This window comes from Corylus avellana, chromosome 4 (assembly GCF_965113065.1).
Source record: "Corylus avellana chromosome 4, dhCorAvel1.hap1.2, whole genome shotgun sequence".
NCBI classification, from domain to species: Eukaryota; Viridiplantae; Streptophyta; class Magnoliopsida; order Fagales; family Betulaceae; genus Corylus; species Corylus avellana.
In genome coordinates this window covers 3,812,086-3,828,613 of record NC_142493.1, presented here as the reverse complement: position 1 = coordinate 3,828,613, position 16,528 = coordinate 3,812,086, and the positions used below count along the sequence as shown (strand labels likewise).

The window sequence follows — 16,528 nt, the reverse complement described above, 5'->3', positions numbered from 1 at the left end:
TTGTCATTCAATCTCAAAACTCATAGTTTGTTCGGTCAACTTTTTTTCACATCACTTTAAAATATTAATTTATTTAAAAAATCAATTCTAAAAAATAACAATGAAGGGGTGGCCAGCGGTGAAGTTGCCACCCCTGGCCACCTCCAAACTTAGCCAACCCAAGAGGTTAGGGTTAGAGGACCATATCACACAACAATAGGTCTTAAAGGTACACATGCTAAGAAAGCTCAAGACCATGCCCAAGACCAATAGATGGATGCACCTCGATCTCTATGGTATGTATGTACCACAAGCGGTTCCCTATATGGCCTAAGGCTTCAGGCATTCTCCTATATATCCCTTACTACCACGCCCAACGCATTCTCTTACATTTTCTACTAATTTTACACCCCCTCTTTCAATTTGAGCTTTATTGATAGAGTCAAGATTTGATTCTAAGATCTTTGGTTCTGATACCATGCTAAATTTTCTCTTTTAATAGATTCAATTTTAAGACATTTGACTCTAATATCATGTTAAATTACCAGTTATCTCGAAAACTTAAACTAATAGAAATATGTAATTTTAATCATTTAATCATTACTTTAACAATGAATCCTATATATACTGTAAGCATTATGTCCACTCCGGTTGATCTCTAGTGATCAATGTTTTACAATGCCATGAGCCCCCCTCCCCAAATAAATATCCTAATTCTATCATTCGTTAAACTAGACAGAAAGAAATTCTTACAATTCCGTTTGAAAGAAAACTTTATCCATTTAATTACAACTTCTTTTAATTGTGTTGGGCTTTCTTTTTCTTTTTTCTTATCTTTTTAAGGGAACACAAATATGTTATGAAATTCGGTTATAAATGTTTTGAAAAATGATATTGTAAATCCATTGTGAATGGTCACTTCAATGAGGTTTTTTTTTTTTTTTTTTTTTTTTTTTTTTGAATAGGGTTGCTAAAGAGTTTGGATCTGTTTGAGATTGTCTTGATCAACTTTAAGCTACAATTCAGCTTAAAAATTCATGTTTGAAATTCAGGTTGTTTCCCTTAACAAATGATTTCTCTTTCAATAACCAAAGGAAAATATTACCACTATGGGCCTCCAACCTGCATGAGAATAAAACTCAAATTTCCCTTCAATATGCAGTTGAAGAATTAATCTAGTGTTGTGAATGTGAATGTCCAAACATCATTAAGTCATTGGTTTTTTAGACTTTTGAGTTAAAATAGTGTCTCGATATCTTATATCAAGGATACAAGCATTTTGTTACATCTAATGGGATACATAGTGATTACATATACAACATTAAATATATGAAATTTAATTTGAACCATAAAATAAAATTCTCTCTATTTTACTACAAGCAAAGAGGATCCTAACGAAGATCTTACTTAGATTTATCTCAATAACAATAAAAAAAAAAATGGAAAACTTTACTTTAGACCCTTAAAATACCACGAGTTTTGAGAAGACCTCCCAAATTTTAAAAACTCTCAATTTACCTCCCTGAACTTTCAATTTGATTCAATTGACACCCTTCTGTTAGATTCAGCCGTTAACCCCTAACGAAAATGATTAAAAAGACCAAATTACCCTTCAATTTTTGTTTGATTTTTTAATTTGAAATTAAGGATAAATTTGAAATTTTATAAAAAAAAAAACAAGGGTATAAAAGACATTTTATCACTTCTAACGTTTAAAATCTAGCAAAATGGTACATTGCATCAAATTGAAAATTTAGGGAGTGAAATTGAGAGTTTATGAAATTTGACAAAATTTTCTCAAAATGCGTAGTAGTTCGTTCAAGGGTCTTAAGTGAAGGGTTTTTTTTTAAAAAAAAAAAAATAAATAAATAAAAAATAAAAAATAAAAAAATAAAACAACAACATATTTTAACCAACCTTAATCTTTATAAGATAGTTATATATACAATTAAACTTTTTGCCTCAAAAAAAAAAAATCTAATTTAAACAACTTATCTTGTTATTTCGCTTCCTTTCAACACAAACTTAATTTTACAAGACAGAAAATTTTCAATTTCAGGTACATATTGTTGAGTATAAAAGAAAAATGGTGCCCCAACAAAAAGAGCATGCTACCTATCCCAATAGTAAAGAAGTCCCCTTACTCCGATTTCAAGTCTTCTTCTTCTTCCAACAACATTTCAGAAGATTTTTGTCTTGTAGATGAGGAGCTCGAAAGAAGACCAACAATGGCCTCATCCTGAACTTCTTGATGCTGCTGTGACACACCTGAAAGGCCTTCCACAGGTGTGTTATTGGGAGGCAAAGGAGGTTGTTCTGCATCAAATCGTGCCCATTTCCTATTCTTTGCATGAAGTAAAGTAGGATAAAGTAAACCCCCAGTGACTATTACTGCACCACTAACTATGAATGTCTTCACAGAAGCCAAGCACATAACAAGAACAAGCATCAATGAAGGAGGCAAGCAAAGCATCATCACCCCAAATGTTTGCAATGGAACTCTATAAGGTCTATGAAGATCTGGCTTCTTTATTCTCAGTTTTATAAAAGCAGCAAACTCTAGAAGCATTCCTATAGCATATAAGAAGTTGAGAAATTCCAAGATTTCCTGAAAACTCATCCATGACAAGAAGACAACTCCAGTGGCAGAGCACAAAATGCTGATGGTTGGTGTCCCATACCTCGATCTGCAAGGAAATTTTGGAGATGATTGTCACACCAAAGTGTTTTCTTTCTTTTCATCCAAACTTTATTCAAATTCATGTAACAGCCAATTATTTTGGAGATTGGAAGCAAAATATTGAAGAAGACTTGAATAAGATTCCCACTGGAAAATTATGTCAGGGATAATAATGTAAATTCTTTGGTAATGTCTCATCAAGTAATTTGTAATTTGAATAGTGCTTAAAAGAAGCATGAATCATATGGGCCCCATTTGATAACAGGTTTTACCTTCAACACTCTTCACTTTTTCCTTCAACACTATTCATCTTACTTTTTCACTTTTTCAATACTCTTATTTTTTACATCACATCAATTACTTTTTATTACTATTCAAATAAAAAAATCACTACCAAACAAATTTTTTTCATTTTTCCATACCAAACATTCTTACTTCTACACTTTTTTTTTTTTTTTTTTTTTTTTTTTTTTTTAATTCTTACTTTTTTTTTTTACATCAATCAATTTTTGCTATAGTATCGAATCAAAACCTTCTATCAAACACACCCATGGTTATTGGGGATTTTGGCCCATGTCGGCCCCTTTTTGGATTTTGGCCCAAGTTGGCCCTGCATTCACCAACCAGCCACTTGTCGCTGTCGTTTGCCGCCCGCCAGCCTATGTTCCTCTAGCAGTGTTCATCGTGAATCTTCACCATCGCCCTTGGCCCGTTTCCCGGCCTCCACCGCTTGTTACTGATTTTAAACTCAAGGTTTAGAATCTACCACCTTGAGTTTGAAGGGTTGTTAGAATATACGGAAAATACTCAAGGTTTCAGAATCTACCACCTTGAGTTTGAAGGGATGTTAGAATATACGAAAAATATACAATATTTTCCTTATATTCCGTATTTAGTTGATATCAAATATTCTCTATTTAAAGGATTGGGATTTAATTACCCTATTTGTATTTACTCGTTACCTTATAAATAGAAACATTTGTATTGTAGACAAATTAAGTTAATTAGTACTATGTAGTCCTTGGGGGCTATTCAGGTAGTGAATGTAAGTGTCTAACACAGAACCACCCGTAAGTTCTGTGTTCTTTCTCTCTGTTATTTCCGCCTCATCACTATTTCAACAAGGGAGAATAAGTCCATTTTGAATACTGAAATAGTATTATGTTGAAAAGGGCAGGAGATGAGCACCATACTGTTAGTTTCTTCCTCAGAAGTAATTTAATAGGCAATGAGAGGTCATTTCCAAAAAGTTGCTTCCAAAATCTTAAACTACAAATAAAAAAGGGAAATAGAAAAGTGTCTCAAAGAAATAAATCAGTAAGGAAGCAAACCAGGCAAAATGACTGACCTTGAAGCAAATATAGCTGGAAGCATTCCCATCTCACTCATCCCAAGAAGCTGAAAGGCATCAGCACTCATTTCTGCTTCAAACAAACCCATGTTAGACATTGCAGCAGCTGCTTGAATCCACCACTTAAGCCAATAGCCACCTATCAACATCCCAACTTCTGCAAAATAGCCATCACTCCACATGCCAGGTGCAGAATTTGTAGCACCTGTTCCTGCAAGTAGTGGAATCAAATATGATGAAACCACCAAAACCACAGCCCCAAAAAGCGCCTTTGGAAATGTCTTGCTCGGATTTTCAACCTCACCCGCAAGAGTACTTGCCTTATCCCAATAATTCAAATTCCAAAACATACTATTGAAGTATCCCCTCCAATCCACCTTTTTGAAATCAACAACTAGCCACTGCTTAGGCCTTATTCGGGGAATCGAAAGAATACCCATCACCAGAAATGGGAAAAGTGAGAAAGCTGCAAGGGTAACTGCAGAAAACCCAACAATATGCAGGCCTCGATAATTCAAATAAGTCAATGAAAATGTAATTCCTAATAGAGCTGGTATTCGTGCAGCCAAATGGTTGAAGATTGGAAACGAATGCTTCAAGTAATCAAGGAACAAAACTGGGTAAAGAGCATTGTCCATAACCCCACTAAACCATTTCCAGAACCCTTCCTGGAATCCCCAGAAAGGCCCAAAAGCAGATGATATCCAAATAACATATCCACCATTTTCAGGGAAGCTTGTGGCAAGCTCAGCTGTCACTAAAGCTTCAGGAATGCTCCAAACTAAAGGGAATATCAAGAAACCAAGCAAAGACAAAAGAGGGCCTCCTCCAGCCCTGACTGAATCCTCCACTCCAAAAGGACCCCCAGAAACCTCATAGAAAATTAGAGCTATAAGAGGCAGTAGTGTTAATTTTGGACTTTTTTTCACAGTAGTACTCTTTTCATCACTTACCATTCCCTCTTCACCCATCCACAGACAAGAGAGAGATGGAAAGATCAAAACTTTGAACTACAACTAGTTTATAGGATTTAGTCAGCTAGGATATGCTTTAAATATCAGATCTTTTTCTGGGTTATGAAGCAAAAACCCATCAACCTAAATCTAATATGAAGCAGTAGATTCAGAAACTACCTGTTTTGAGGGATTACACAAGTGGGTATAGCCTGAAATCATAGAGAGAGATTTGATATGTCTTTAACTGAAAGACTCATGCTTGGTTTCTATCTGATTCTTCGCCACAACATCTCTCTCTCTCTCTCTTATCCTACTCCTTTCAGAATGTGGAATACTGGGACAAAAGCATTTGGCTCCGCACAGAAATGTGAGATCCATTGGGATCACATTGAGAAGAAAAATCAATCCCTTGACTTATGGGTTTTGCGTTATTGAACGCGCTGTCAGATGCACGTGGGAATAGATGGAGCCTCCGAAGGAATAGGCGAAAAGCCATTTTCATGGGTTGCGTGACAGATTCGCACGTTGAAAATGAGCCAATTGGAAATTTGCAGTTGCCAGTTAGAACCTAAAAAAAGTGGTCAGCCACACGATCATGATGATGTTCTTCTAGAAACCTTTTCAACTCTTCCTGTGTCCTGTTTTATTATTATTATTATTATTATTATTATTTGGGAATGAACCATGCTGAATGTTCATGCTATCTAAAAATTTAGTCCATTTTTATTTGATTTTTATTTAGTTTTAAATCATTAATTACATATAGATGAATCATCAATATTATTTTACAAACTTATTTGCCTTGTGATTATTATTATTATTTTTTCAAAATAATTATAAAATTCTTACAATAGCTTAATACTAGCTACTAGATAGAGCTCGAATTGGAACTTATAATTTAATATTAATTAATATTTTTTATTATTTTGTAAGTTAGGGGTATATTTCATGTATATAAATATATTATATTTATCAACCAACAAGAAAATAGCACAACTTTTTTTATTTTAAAAGTGAAATCTCATTCCTTTAAAAGCGTCAAAGGTTACAACTTTTAACCTTAATAATATTAGGGGAAACTTCACTAAGGCCCCCTGAACTTTCGGCCATTTTTGCAGACCCCCCCTGAACTTCAAAAACTCTCATTTTGGACCCTTAAACTTCTATTTTCTCTCACTTTGGACCCTTTTAACATTAAACTACGTCGTTTTGGATGTTTTATACCCATTTTACCCTTCCCCAAAACTACGTCGTTTTGTGTCCTAAAATTACAACACCTACCCAGCCCAAAACGACGTCGTTTTATGCATTAATTTTTTTTATTTTTTATTTTTTAAAAAAGAAAAGCAAAATAAATAAATTAAAAAAAAAAAGAAAAAAAGAAAAAGAAATCGGGGGTGGCTCCAGCCGATCTGGGGGTGGTTCGACCACCCCCATGGCCAAGGGGGTGGTTCGGCCACCCCCGTGGCCCAAAAAAGAAAAAAAAGAAAAGGGGATCGGGGTGCTTTGGGGGTGGCCGGACCACCCCCAAGGGGCTGGGGTGGTTTCGGCCACCCCATACCGGCCGTATGAGGTGGCCGAAACCACCCCCAGCCCCTTGGGGGTGGTCCGGCCACCCCCACGATCCCCCCCCCCCCCCCCCCCCCCCCCGCGTTTTTTTTTTTGGGCCTTTTGGGGGTGGCCGGACCACCCCCATGGCCAAGGGGGTGGTCCGGCCACCCCCAGACCAGCCAGGGGTGGCTGAGCGACCCCCTTGGCCAAAAATGGGGTGGTCCGGCCACCCCATTTTGGCCAAGCCACCCCCCCGATTTCTTTTTCTTTTTTTTTTTTCTTTTTTTTTTAAATTATTTTTTTTAATTTATTTTTTTAATATTAATGACCAAAACGACGTCGTTTTGGGTTGGGTGGTGATGTAGTTCTAAAGCTCAAAACGATGTAGTTTTGGAGTAAAAACGACGTAGTTTTGTTTAAGTCCAAAACGGCGTAGTTTTAGTCGAGGGTAAAATGGGTATAAAAAGTTAAAAGGGTCCAAAGTGAGAGAAAATAGAAGTTTAAGGGTCCAAAATGAGAGTTTTTGAAGTTCAGGGGGTATGCAAAAACGGCCGAAAGTTCAGGGGGCCTTAGTGAAGTTTCCCCATAATATTATGAATACACATTTGGAACCGCTTTCCACCTTGGGAGAACAGTCCGTTGTTCTCTTGCCTTCTTATTCTTATCTTTTTGTACCACAGTATAATAATTCTTAACAACCTCCTTCGCAAGTTTTACAAGTTGTGCAAATTGTAAAAAAATTCCCCCAAATACTATTATATTTCTACGTAACCATATTCTACGAGCAAAGGTGGAAAATGGCATGACTTAAAAGCAAGTAAACTATATATGTAAAATATTAAAATGCATTTTGTTTACTCTATATTTTGTTTTATTTAAACTGAAAAAGTATTTTACAGCAATAATAATTTATAAAAAAAACAGAAACTATGTTAGGAATGTAGGAGTAAATAAAATATATCATAAACATATATTTTGGGACGTTAATTTGCCGTTATTTTAGAGAAACAAATGTAAAGCTATTTGCCGCTCTCTCTTTCACTTTCTAGAATGTCTGAAAATCCATTGCAGGCTCTCTTCCAAACCTTTGAGAAAGTGTCAAGCTCCGTTCAAACCCATCTCTTCAATCTCATAGGCCAACCTCACCACCCATCACCCACAAGAAAAAAGCCTCTCTTGTCTCTCCCTTCCCCATCCAGAGTAAACCCATCAAGCACTGACTATGCTACCCCTCTCCAACCCAATGACATTCTCAACAAGGTACCCATTTGTCCTCTCGTCCTCCATGACAACTTATTCACATTGTATCTGTATTTGTATTCCATATTTCTGTGTGTTTCTTTTTTAATTGTTTGTTTTTATATGCCATTGAGTAGAAGCTTAGTAACTGTTTGACAAAAGTCCGAAGTGAATAGTGCACTCCGATTTTTGTATGGTATTGCATGGAGGTCTTTATCTTCTAATTGCAAAAGAACTTTCACTTTAGTATTGCTGTGTTCTATCTTTTACTTATTTGGTGTGTCTTAAAATTGTGAAGATTGGGTATTGTTTTATGTGTTGTAAGTGCGCTGATATTAATGGGTTTCTTGGTCTTCATTGGGTTCTCTAAGCCAATGATATCTGTTATTTTAGAAATTTTCAGCTGGGGACGCGGTTAGTGGTGAATACCTGTCGTAATAGTGTCCTTGTTTTGAGCAATATAAGTGGTTTATGTGTCCATTGCATGCCAGTCTGGTGCCAAGTGTTGAATTGATCCATTTAAATTGCACGGAAGGATTTTTTTCTGCCCTTGTTTTTCTCATCAACCTAACACTGCCTATTTAAATGGGTGACAAAAGAGGGATTTGCATTTAGGGTTTTAACTGAAGTCACCATGTGTGTATAGAAGGTGATCCAGTGAGGTCCACCAGTTTTTTCGTTTCTTTCCTTTCCTAAAAATTTAAAAAAGAAATGTGGTTACTTATTCATAAGTTGTGTTTCCACTACCTAGTTTTGGATTAATTACCAACTCATTGAATCATAATTTTCATAGCAATTTATGTGAAAAATTGCATTATGACTCAAAATTATTCCCTTCTCTTTAGGGAAAATCTGCTTCACCTATAACTAAAGAAGAGCTTGGAACGGCCACTTGGACTTTTCTTCACACCCTTGCTGCTCAGGTTTTCTCATTTCCATTGCTTTGATGGTTTTGTATCCCCTTCTTCCTGCCCTGGTTGATTATGCACTTATACTATTTGAATTCACAACTCTAATACATGTTTTTCATTTTTTGCTACTTATTTTTTTATGTTGGTTAACATGACCTGTTGGATGAAAAATGAATCTTCTTTGGATGAGAGAAGCAAAAATCTATGTCAATTTATCATCTCTTTTTCTTATTTTGTTTTATGCAACAATGTATTGAATGTTAATCTTTGATCTGTTGAGTCTTTTCTACAGTAACTTGTTTATATCACCTGAAACCTTTCCTAGACGTGTTTCTTAAACGCCAGTATTTTTTTTATTACATAGAGCATGGTTGTCCTCTAGCTCCTTTATAAGATATCTCTGCCTGTATTTCATAACACTCTCAGAGTAATTTTTTCTCATAAGATTCCTAATTTTTCTCCCCCATAGACTCCTAGAAGCATTCCCCTGATGCATTCTACTTTCATTCTTGGGCCACTGTAGCAAAGAATTGTCTAAGGATTTGTTCAGTTCCAGATTGAGGCTTAAAAAAAAAAAGGAAAGAGAATAATAGGAAAGAAAGTAAAGTATATATGAAGTTCAAAACAGAGCTTCAACCTTCTTATGCAGTTAAACCACGACATAAATATTTTTTTGTTACTAATGTAACCTGCTCTTGATCATTGAAAGTACACTGCATTATTGAAAGACCTTTTTGATCTTCTCAGTATCCAGATAATCCAACAAGGCAACAGAAGAGGGATGTAAAAGAATTGGTATGCTAGTCTATCTCTCTGTGTGTGGTCTCTTTTCATATTTGCATCCATTTGTCACAGTTGGCTATTTATTTTGATAATGAAAGTCACCTATTATTTCTCTTCAAACCCATTTTTACTGTTCATTTTTAACTTTCAACTTCACGGTTAATGATGGGAAGATAAGTTGGAAGTAACTTTTACTATAATGACAAATCAGAAGTGGTGCTAGGTAACAATGTTGATGAGAATTTAATGGACTTTCTTGGAGGATTTCAGGCAAAGCAATATTCATAAGGAATATTTATTTTAATGATAAAGGTATAGGGACATGATATGTGAACTAAACAGTTACTCAAGTCATTAGTGTGGTTTAAGTAGGATCAGTTGGCTTAAACTGAATGTCATAGAGGTCATGAAAAAGACTGATCCATTTTTTTGATACACTAAATTAATCAAATATACTAAATATCGCTATTGCTGTGCTGAAATTGATGATAACAGTTCATTTTGTAGATCAGTTGGTCTAAGAAAGGTATCAGTTATGATGGTAGTATTAGTTTTGGTAGTGAGAAGATGATAATTGATATGATGCTGGGACGAAGTGTCTGGAAAGAATTATTGCTCATTTATGAAGCTCAATTTTGTTGTCTATTAATTAATGTACTCCAAAAGGCAGAGCCACAGCTCGAGCAGCTTTAAGAGTAGAGGCTATAACCCCAAGGGGTTGGCCCAAGTGGTGAAGGCCTTGGTCTTGAGGGTTTGTTTCCTTCAAGGTTCACGGTTCAACACCTCATGGGTGCAAACAATTCCTTGGGGCTACACCCCCTGGTGAAAAGCCAGCGATTTAACTAGTTCTGTGTAAGAAAACTTCTGAGGGTACGGTGTACAGGATTGGGGTTTACTCTACAGGGATGGGTCCGAAGGGCCCTGCCTTGGAGAGGTTCCCCGACATAAAAAAAAAAAAAAAGAGTATGAAAATTTAACCTAACCCTGTATCATTGGCTTAACCTAACCCTGTATCAGCCTTCGGCCACTGGCCTTGATGTTGATCTCTAATTTTTTTAAGCTTCATTTGTTTTGAAAGTGATTACTTATCAAAAATTTGTTTTGAAAGTGATTTCACATTCACTTATGAAAATTTATACACTAAGATTCTTGTTCCTTGACCACAAAAAGTTCAGTGCAGTGTGGATGTTTCGGGTTGTTTCATGATGTGCTGTATTCATAATATCAGTATGCTTAATTGGAAAAGCACGCTAGATTATCTAGTACCGGTAAATTTTATCTCTAGTAGAAACGTAGATGCCTACAGAGAGTGAAGCAACACCTAAATTTGGACCTCTTGAGTGGCTGTATTAAATATGATTAACTAACTACAAACCCACTTTGAAAGATTGTTTTATCTTTCATAAAGAAAAAAATGTTTTTCATACACTAACTCTAAAAAGTTCATTATGTCACTCTTTCTGAATTGAAAATACGATCACAATCTTTTTAGCTCAGAAAGTTATAGCCCTATTTTTTTTTGGCAATGACTGTTTATACTTGAAACCTGTATACACATGGAGTGAGAACAGCTGGATATTACCATCGTACCAATTGCCCTTATTAGCTATTGTGAGCAACTAACAGGATTGCTTTCATCTTGCAGATGGCAATATTGTCTCGAATGTACCCTTGCAAGGAGTGTGCAGATCACTTTAAAGAAGTTCTGAGGTATATTATTCTCTTCTTCAGATATTCATAAAAAATTATTCTCCTCATCAGACCCTGCACCTGTGATTAATTTTGGATTACGAATCTCTGGGTTTTTTTTTAATTGTATTATTTTTAGTTAAACTCATGACTGATGTATACCTGATTCATATTCAATTATTAGTATGTTCATAGTCATCAATTCATCTTTCCTACCTTGCCAATCCTTTCTGGTGCCGAGACTGCATATCGTCAAACTGCTATTGCTTGTCAACAGGAGCTTCTATCTTTCTGTTGGCAGCTATTATATAATTTGGTCTACCACCATGCTTAATCTGAGGCATCTGCTGTAGACTAACTGAAATAAGTTTAATGAGGCGCTTTGGGTGGCCCATAAAAGGGATGTTGCTCCTTTATGTTCCCCGTAGTGTATTGGGATACAATGGAGTTGCAACATTGCAAAGAAGAATGGAGTTATATCTAGGGTGATAATCAAGAGACACATCCTTGCACCTGTCATTTGTCCAAATCTTGAAGTAATCCTCTGTTAATGGGTATGTATGTTTATAGATATATAAATGCTATGCAAAAGATAAATGATATAATTTAATTATAATGTCATTCATGCTTACGGTGCTTCATGGGCCAAAATCACTCTCCTTCGGAGTGATCTCTTTGACTATGCCCTTGTTGGCTTTGTTATCCATTTCCAGCCTCATGTAGGACCAGTGACCTAGGTATTTTGGGAAAGAGCAAACAATGGGAATCAAGGTCAATCACGTGGAAATCAGCACCTTCTCTCCTTGGTTGTGGTGGGAGCAAGACTCAAGGATATTTGATTTGGTTAGGTGAGAGTGATTTGAATGTTATTTCCTTGTTTAGCCAGCCTAAAGCGCTATAAGTGTGATTCTACGACCTCTAGATCCTCATGCTTATTTTGAATTATTAATAAAAAAAATTCAGAATTTCTCTCTTCACCTAATGGATTCAAGATTGTTCCTAGTGGATTCTAGGGCCCCTGTTGGATTCTAAGGTAATTATTGGTTGTAGAAGTTGACTACCATCCCTTTCCACTGCTTCAGTCCTGTGTCACAGCCTATGTGGAAGTTGTCCATTTTATGGAGAAAAAACAAGGAAAATAGAGAGGGAGAGACAGATGATCGGCATGTCTCCCATTTCCTTTTTGGATCAAAGATTTTGGGACCACTTTGAGACCAATTGGAATGCAATTTAGTCTGCATGCTGCTTAAATTGAAATAAACTTTTTTTTTTAGTACTTAAATGAGCCATTCCTTAGCTATAATATTACAGTTTGTATTTTATGAAGAGAGGTAATCTCAAATTTGCTCATCATCTTTTATTTTGTTTCCCACTTTATGGATAGCTCCACTGTGTGTTAAGGGGTTTTGTGCTTTTTAATTCTATACACAGAGGGACTCACACATCATCCTTCATGTGTGGTTGCCATATTTACATAATTCCTAACACAAACTCACAGAGTAAGGGCATCATAATGAGATCCTAATTTTAAAACAACAAAACAAAAAATGGGGGATATGGCGAAATTGGTAGACTCTATGGACTTAATTGGATTGAGCCTGGGTATGGAAACCTACCAAGTGACAACTTTCAATTTCAGAAGAAACCTGGAATTAAAAATGGGCAATCCTGAGCCAAATCTTGTTTTCCAAAAAATCCCTTTGTGATGGAGATGCTACGTTTATATAATATCTAACTTGTGGGCGCATCTTTGGTTCATTTTTGACAGAGCAAATCCTGTACAGGCTGGATCTCATGCTGAGTTCTCCCAATGGCTATGTCATGTGCATAATGTTGTTAACAGAAGGTAACTTTTCAAATTTAAAGTCAAGTATCTACTCCCACCACTTCCATTATTTGTCAGCAAACTGCTCATAGTTTGACAGTGTCAGTGGGCCTCCTTGAATAATTGCAGTCCTTGACAGGGATGTGGATCAGTTGGAACTAGTACAACGTTGGTCAGATTAGTTGACTGAAGAGTCTTTCTCTGATGCTTATATTACTCCAAATAGCACATATATTGATAGGTTGGAAGTGGAAATCTAGAGCCAGTTAGTTTGTTCTTAGAACTTGGATGCCCCATTTACATGTTCTATAGAATATGATGGATGTATTTATCATCTGGAATGAGTTAATCTTAAAAAGTTGGAAGTCTCATAATAAATGCAATAGAATCAATTGGAGTTTACAAAATGACATGGTTTCCTTTTTTTTTTTCAATGATGATTGCGTTATATATGTACACACAAGCACACACATAAATACTCTACAAAATACAAATGGGACCATTTCTTATTCCATGGACAACCAAGTTGGCATATTGTTAAAATTAGATGACCAGTCATTCCAAGTTGCCTGGCATGCAACAGATCGTGATATGTTTTCAGATGACCCATAATGGGTCTGAAGGATCACTATGGAATTTGCTGGTTGTTTGACCAGTTCACCTGTCCTTGTCATCTGTTAGATACTATTTGACCTAAGCTTGGAAAACCTTAATTTAACTATCTTGGTATTCTTCTTAATCTTGTTAATGCTAATATAAGGGTGTTACTGCAGCCTTGGCAAACTTATATTCCCATGCGAACGAGTTGATGCAAGGTGGGGCAAGCTGGAGTGTGAGCAGCGTGCATGCGATCTTCTTGGAAATATTACAGAATTTGGGGATGAAACACGTTAAGAAGTGTAGTTATCAATTGCACTAGCATATAACTATTCTTTTAAATAGAATTTTCAATTGGTTTTTTATTTTTATTTTAATATATATTATTAATGATGTTTTTCCTAACTTAGCAAAGGGGGAAAATGATACTATCTACATGTTTAACATATTTGATATTTGTAATTATCAGGTATCGTGTTGATGACATATATTCGGTTGGAGATCACAATTTATATAGCGGAGCATATTAACTCGAATATCTCCTTCTTCCTTCCATTGGAAGAATCAATTGTTTATATATATATAGCTCTCTGGAAGCATTAACTCCTTTGATTTTTCGGGCCTTAATGCATGCACCATTTGGTTGATGCATTTAAATTATCCATTCTTTATAAATTAAATGAGTAGTTATACTCATCACACATATTTATCACATTCATTTCACACCAGTTAATGTGACATGTTTTAAGTAGCTTTTTTTTTTTTAGGTGACTAATATGGGAAGCCATTTAAATCACGTAACCTTAGTCAATCTGAAATAAGTGTAATAAATGGGTATAAAGAGTTGTACCACTCAAATTAAATACACGAAAGACAATCAAATTAAAATATGAAAAACAATCTAAAGTTAATGAACTTTGTGATACAAACTAATATTGACTTCCTGTTGATATTCCCACAGTGAAAGGAACTACATTTTCTTTCCTTTTTTGTCTACAGCGACTCCACTAGGAGGATTATCCAGGCCAAATCCCCTTTCAACCCAAATACATGGGAAGCACTAGCTTCTCTGTTTGTAGATCGAATGGAATTTTTCTAAGCACCAACAATTTCATTATAGAGGGCGAGTCTCTCAATGTCATTCGACCCTCACAAAGGGAAGGATCCCTAATAATGTCTCCCGGTGTTAGAAAAGAGTCATGCAAACAAAAAATCTCCTTAACAAGGGCCTTTGTTTTGGGTAAAAAATGACAGATCAATTAACATCCGGGAGGATCTATCGATCCCAAACCCCGGATTGAAATATAGCTCCTATTATTTCTAACACCATCCTTGCTTCCTCTTAAAAGGTTAAAAAAATTTATGAAAGTGCAAACATTTACGTTCACAATACAACAAAATAGTCTGCCTCCGCATCTTTTTCTTGTAGTATTTCCATATCCTTCCCTTTTGCCTATCTATTTGGTTTGATGACCCCTCCCCAATTGTTTGCACTCGTCTTACTTACAAAAGAAACATCATTTTTTTTTTTAATAAGTGCCTCATTAGAAAGCGTAAAGACACAACTCAAGTACACAGAAACAGTCTAAAACCATTAATCTTATAGATGACAATAGACCGACAGCAAGACAAGACCAATTTAACCAGGCCCAACAGCCTATGTACAATCTAGTAATGCTAAACGTCTTATTTGTATTCCCTCAAAATTAATATAACTTTTAAAATTACTATTAAATTTTAATCCAATAAAATCTACCACAAATCTAATTATAAGTTCAAGAAACACAAGCTCTCCAAAACCCATTGAAAAAGCCCATGGGCCATTTGGGTTTAAAACCCAGATAACCCACTTTATATATCCTCGTCTTCGCTAGGGTTTTGGGTCTCCCCGCCACACTGAAAGAACTCTCCTTTTCTCCATCAACGACAACATGGTACTCTCGATCTCTCTCTTTTTACTCGGCATTGTCTGGTTTTTCGCTTTCTTCTTCTTCTTCTTTTGTTGTCGTGTTTTGGGTTTTTCTTGTTTTGACAAGAGTTTCTGTCACAGCCTAAGCAAATCCACGAGATCAAAGATTTCATTGTCACCGCAAGAAGGAAAGATGCGCGGTCTGTGAGAATCAAGAAGAGCAAAGGAGTCGTCAAGTTCAAGGTCCGTTGCTCCAAGTACCTCTACACCCTCTGCGTCTTTGACGAAGAGAAGGCTAACAAGTTGAAGCAATCTCTCCCTCCTGGTCAGTATCAAAATATAATAAATAAATAAAAATGCTTTTTTTATTGTTTTTTTTTTTTGGCTGAGATCCATCTTTTTCGTGTTTTGTTCCAATGGGGGTGGTGCGTTTGTTCTTGTTGACAATTAGATGGGGTTTTCCTGGCTTTCATGTTTGCAGGTTTGAACGTGCAAGAGCTGTGAAAATTGTCAAGTGATTACTAGGAGAAAAAGGAAGAGGTTTTTGCTTTATTTTATGGCCCTTTCACATTGATTCAATTACTTTGATTTGTAATGGATCTGAAGTAGTAGCAGAGCAGGATATGACCCTTTAAACGCTTTTTGAAATTGGAATTTTGGGTTAATTATTGCAGTTTTCTTTTCGACAGATTTTGGTTATTTTGTCTGTTAAATTTCTGAATGGTTGAATTGGATTCTTGAGCCATTTGATTCTTCTTCTTCGCTTCAACTTGTTTTAAATTGTTTGCAACTATGAGTTGTGTGATGCTTCCTGGCTTGAAATTTGAAATACAGTGATGGATCAGCAGCAGACGTGCCTTTTTATATATACATTTGGCATGTTGTTGATGCCTGTCGCATGACAAATTAGCTATGTATCATACATCAAGGAGGGGTCTAAGGTTTTCCTTAATTGCACCAATGCCCACATATGAGGAATGGAGCCGGAAATGAGTTCAAAAACGAAAATATGAGGTCTTAACTCTTTAGTAGAGTAATTCTAAAAGTCACCCTTATAT

At 35.9% G+C, this 16,528-nt stretch overlaps 3 protein-coding genes across 3 annotated transcripts; 2 read left to right on the top strand and 1 right to left on the bottom strand.

Moving 5' to 3' along the window:
* Positions 1-1,928: 1,928 nt before the first annotated feature.
* Positions 1,929-5,489, bottom strand: PUT5 (Amino acid permease family protein). Its single transcript, XM_059592663.2, has 2 exons — positions 4,008-5,489; positions 1,929-2,666 (listed from the first exon to the last, which is right to left on the bottom strand). Exons 1-2 carry the CDS (start codon positions 4,979-4,981, stop codon positions 2,120-2,122), a joined length of 1,521 nt encoding a protein of 506 aa, XP_059448646.2. The 5' UTR covers positions 4,982-5,489; the 3' UTR covers positions 1,929-2,119.
* Positions 5,490-7,523: 2,034 nt separating this feature from the next.
* On the top strand, positions 7,524-14,116 carry ERV1 (Erv1/Alr family protein). The gene is made up of 6 exons (XM_059591560.2): positions 7,524-7,777; positions 8,602-8,679; positions 9,415-9,462; positions 11,096-11,160; positions 12,908-12,985; positions 13,738-14,116. Exons 1-6 carry the CDS (start codon positions 7,568-7,570, stop codon positions 13,856-13,858), a joined length of 600 nt encoding a protein of 199 aa, XP_059447543.1. The 5' UTR covers positions 7,524-7,567; the 3' UTR covers positions 13,859-14,116.
* Positions 14,117-15,421: 1,305 nt separating this feature from the next.
* LOC132179388 (large ribosomal subunit protein eL38z/eL38y) lies at positions 15,422-16,158 on the top strand. The gene is made up of 3 exons (XM_059592111.2): positions 15,422-15,495; positions 15,612-15,795; positions 15,952-16,158. The coding sequence occupies exons 1-3, from the start codon at positions 15,493-15,495 to the stop codon at positions 15,972-15,974; spliced, it is 210 nt and encodes a 69-aa protein (XP_059448094.1). The 5' UTR covers positions 15,422-15,492; the 3' UTR covers positions 15,975-16,158.
* The last annotated feature ends 370 nt before the right edge of the window (positions 16,159-16,528 follow it).

Excerpts from the sequence above, each read along its gene's own strand:
- PUT5 (XM_059592663.2), bottom strand. The coding sequence starts at position 4,981 with ATGGGTGAAGAGGGAATGGTAAGTGATGAAAAGAGTACTACTGTGAAA. Across the intron at positions 2,667-4,007 it reads CCAGCTATATTTGCTTCAAG|ATCGAGGTATGGGACACCAA; the intron begins GTCAGTCATTTT and ends ATTTCCTTGCAG.
- ERV1 (XM_059591560.2), top strand. The coding sequence starts at position 7,568 with ATGTCTGAAAATCCATTGCAGGCTCTCTTCCAAACCTTTGAGAAAGTG. Across the intron at positions 8,680-9,414 it reads TTCACACCCTTGCTGCTCAG|TATCCAGATAATCCAACAAG; the intron begins GTTTTCTCATTT and ends TGATCTTCTCAG. Across the intron at positions 9,463-11,095 it reads AGAGGGATGTAAAAGAATTG|ATGGCAATATTGTCTCGAAT; the intron begins GTATGCTAGTCT and ends TTCATCTTGCAG.
- LOC132179388 (XM_059592111.2), top strand. Across the intron at positions 15,796-15,951 it reads GAAGCAATCTCTCCCTCCTG|GTTTGAACGTGCAAGAGCTG; the intron begins GTCAGTATCAAA and ends TCATGTTTGCAG.